At 35.4% G+C, this 3284-nt stretch overlaps 1 protein-coding gene across 1 annotated transcript in view; it reads right to left on the minus strand.

Annotated features, from left to right (window-relative positions):
- Positions 1 to 250: 250 nt before the first annotated feature.
- The window catches only part of LOC115246339 (roundabout homolog 2-like), a 17709-nt gene continuing 14675 nt past the window's right edge, over positions 251 to 3284 (minus strand). The window contains exon 4 of the mRNA XM_029825081.1: positions 251 to 325. Within this exon, the coding sequence (XP_029680941.1) occupies positions 251 to 325 (75 nt within the window). The remainder of the gene's footprint in view (positions 326 to 3284) is intronic.

The raw sequence follows: 3284 nt of genomic DNA on the forward strand, positions 1-3284 counted from the left end.
AGCAATATAACTGCACACGTAGTCAGCTTAGAAGCTGGAGATATGTTGTAATAATTAGACATCATGATTTCAACCTTTTTTTTCTCCTTCTTTTACACGCGTGAATCTTCAGATCGTTAAATCCTCCCATGTAGACTGTAAAAAATTTTCTAAAAATTCAGACACATTTTAATCTAAATTTTCAAATCTAGCTGTCTGAAAGAAATTTCAAACAATCTGTCTTAATCATCAGAATCGTTTTTCGGAAAGTTCAGAAGAGTTTGTCTGACAATTGAAGTTTGTTGGAATTTTCAGACAGCATTTTATCTGAAAATTCAGACAGTCTCTGCAAAAAAAACTGCAGACAATGAGGAATTCTATTTAAGAAAATATCGATCACATTGACCTTACCTTGAAAAGGTCACTCAAGGTCAAGTCCATATTTTTATCATGTGACCCCCTCGAAACCATGCAACTTTTGTCTGAAACATTTTTGTCTATCGGGTTCAGTTTTCGAGATATTCGCGTGAATTGATTAAAATGGTATTATTAATTGTAATTATTAATTGTGATTATTATTTAATTATTATTAAAGTAAATTGCATTTAAAATTATTATAAAAATGCTTATTTATGATATGTGGATCTAGATGATGTAGATCTATAAATAATTGTCACTTTACGATTCGGAAAAAATTTACTTACGGGGCGATTCGCTCTACGTATTGACGTTAAGCCGCATCGTTAAACAAAATAAAGGATATATAGATAAGAGAGAAGATTCGTCCAGAATCTTGTGAATTCTGTGTAGAACACTGTCTACCTCGCTTATTAAGGAATTCGATTTAACTTGTCGCGCGTTACATTAAATTACACGTCGTCCGTGACTTCGAATGCGAGTCTTTAGAATTGAGAAAAATACGAAGACGATAGCACAGAAATAGACACGCATGTTAACTGCGTCTGTTAATTGCCAAATAAATTTACAATACCCGAAATAGCTGTTCAGTACTTGCGTCGGACTAAATGCGATTGCTTGCTTGATAATCGTTTAGTTTAAAATCATCTTAAATGACTTACCGTTAAACCAAAGTTATATAAAATTTCGATCGTTTCTTCTCGCGGAGCGCGATTAGGGGTTCAGTATTAATTTCGTCGAAGCGACTCCGCTCTCTGAAGAAGTCTTTCGTGGAACCGAACGGAAGCGCTCGCCGTATTTTTTGTTTTTTCACGTATCTTAAAATCACAAAAAAAAAGCGCGTAAAAGTCCTCAGTGACGTGCCCGCGATTCCCGAAAGACATTAAAATTAAATATTACAGGTAATTTAAAAATGAGGGGTGTCGAGATCGGCCACCACGTTTAAACCCACGTATAAACGGGAGGAAACGGCGAGGGTAGATAAGGGGGATGGTGGGGGAGAAGGAGAGACGGCCTCCCTTAAAAATTCGAGACGTCGATACTACCGGCAGGATCTAAATCAATGGAACGGAAAGGTAAAATTAAATACGCAGTAAATTGTATCGTAAAGTCTCCGGTACGTGGCAAAAAATCGGTCGCGCATACACGTCGTTAAAGCTTTATAACTCGGTTGAATGCATTTTAATTATAAGTCTCGCCCTCGCCCTTCCCCTCTCTCACTCTCTTCCCGAAGGAAGAGGGACGTGCATCTTTCGTTCCCTCGCGCTCTATCGCACAGGATTGAACTTTCTCGCGTTTTGATTTTTTAACCGGTCCAACAACTCTAAGGCGCCCCATTCTTTTCTCTCTTTCATCATACAGGTTTTTATCGCTTCTTAAGATTATCATTTCAATCATTTTTCAATGAGTTAAAGATTTTTAGACTTTACATAAATCTTTATAGCATATAGCATTAAAATAAGATTCGTATAATACAAAAGAAATTTCTTTTTTTTTGTCATTGCAATGATGGAAAAACGCATTCGATTTGCTAGAAATCGTTTATATAATTGCGTGTGTGAATCTCTTATAAACGGAAACAAATTATATAAAAAATCGATAAAATTATTATTTTCAAGTTTAATATTAAAATGATTAACCTTCCGATTTACTCAGACTTTATTTTTAACTTTAAAGGATGGATAGCGATAAGGTCCCAAATCAGCATCACAATACCGCTTTTTCTTAAATATACGGAATGGATTTTCTTTCATATCCTAGTAAATATATGGAGTAATGGAATACAAAAATATTTTTTTATTTCGATCTTATTTATTCAAATGTCATTATTTATTGATTTCATTAATGTATCAACAATATTTTACTAGTGCAGTCTTGTTTAAGTAGTTGTTCAAGGACAAAAAAATACCTAAATCATGCTGTTTTATTGCTGTAAATTGTATATATAAATAATATAAATATTTCAATACAACTTACATTTATTAATATTACTAATAATACTATCATTTTATAACAAAAACAAAACAAAAAAAACTAAGAGCCGATCGCCACCTATCTTTTGGTTTGATACATAAAGAAGTAAAAATTTTGTTTTGAAATAACCCAGACAGCACAAGGATGTCCTTAGGACGTCCAAAGGGCATCCAGGACATACATGTAGGATATCCTGAGGATATCCTATTTTAATCCTCGGATCTCCTCTGGATGTCCTGAGGAAGAATAAATGATAGCCGTACACTAGCCTCTAGAGAATCCAGGGTCAGTTATCGCATACGAGACACTCTCCTCCGTGAAGAACGCCGGGAAAATCGCGTACGCTGATTAAGGCCCGTTTAGTATGCGCGAAACGGACCCACACTGATAAATAGCTCCGCTTCTTCTAGCGGCGCAAAAAACCCACGACTAGCGCCACGACCGACTCGGTCGTGCCGCATACGAAACCATATGCGGAATATGGTGTGCTCTGTGCGTGCTCTCTTACGGGATTCCAGACGTCCTGGAGCCTGCTGGAACAGCGAGAGATTCGAGATTCGAGGTAGCACGAAACTAGCACCCTGAATTGAAAATTCTTCCGTAAAAAAAAACAGACTGTTAGATTTATAGTATTCTCCAGAGATATACTTTTTAAAAAAGAGAAGAATATTAATAATTCCCTTTCTTTTGAAGAGAGAATCAAAAGAGAGAATCAAAGTTTTTAAGAGATTTACGCAGTTCCCTTTGACATTCTGAAATTTTTTTCAGAATGTCAAAGGGAACTGCGTAAATCTCTTAAAAACTTCAACGATTGAAAAAGCATATAACGATTAAACAAAATGTACAAGTGTCATCATTGGAACGAACTCAGAGTCATGAGGTTTCGTGTACATAAAAAAAAAAAAAAAAAAAAA

The sequence above is a fragment of the Formica exsecta genome, unplaced genomic scaffold (genome assembly GCF_003651465.1).
Source record: "Formica exsecta isolate Colony F162 unplaced genomic scaffold, ASM365146v1 scaffold148, whole genome shotgun sequence".
NCBI classification, from domain to species: domain Eukaryota; kingdom Metazoa; phylum Arthropoda; class Insecta; order Hymenoptera; family Formicidae; genus Formica; species Formica exsecta.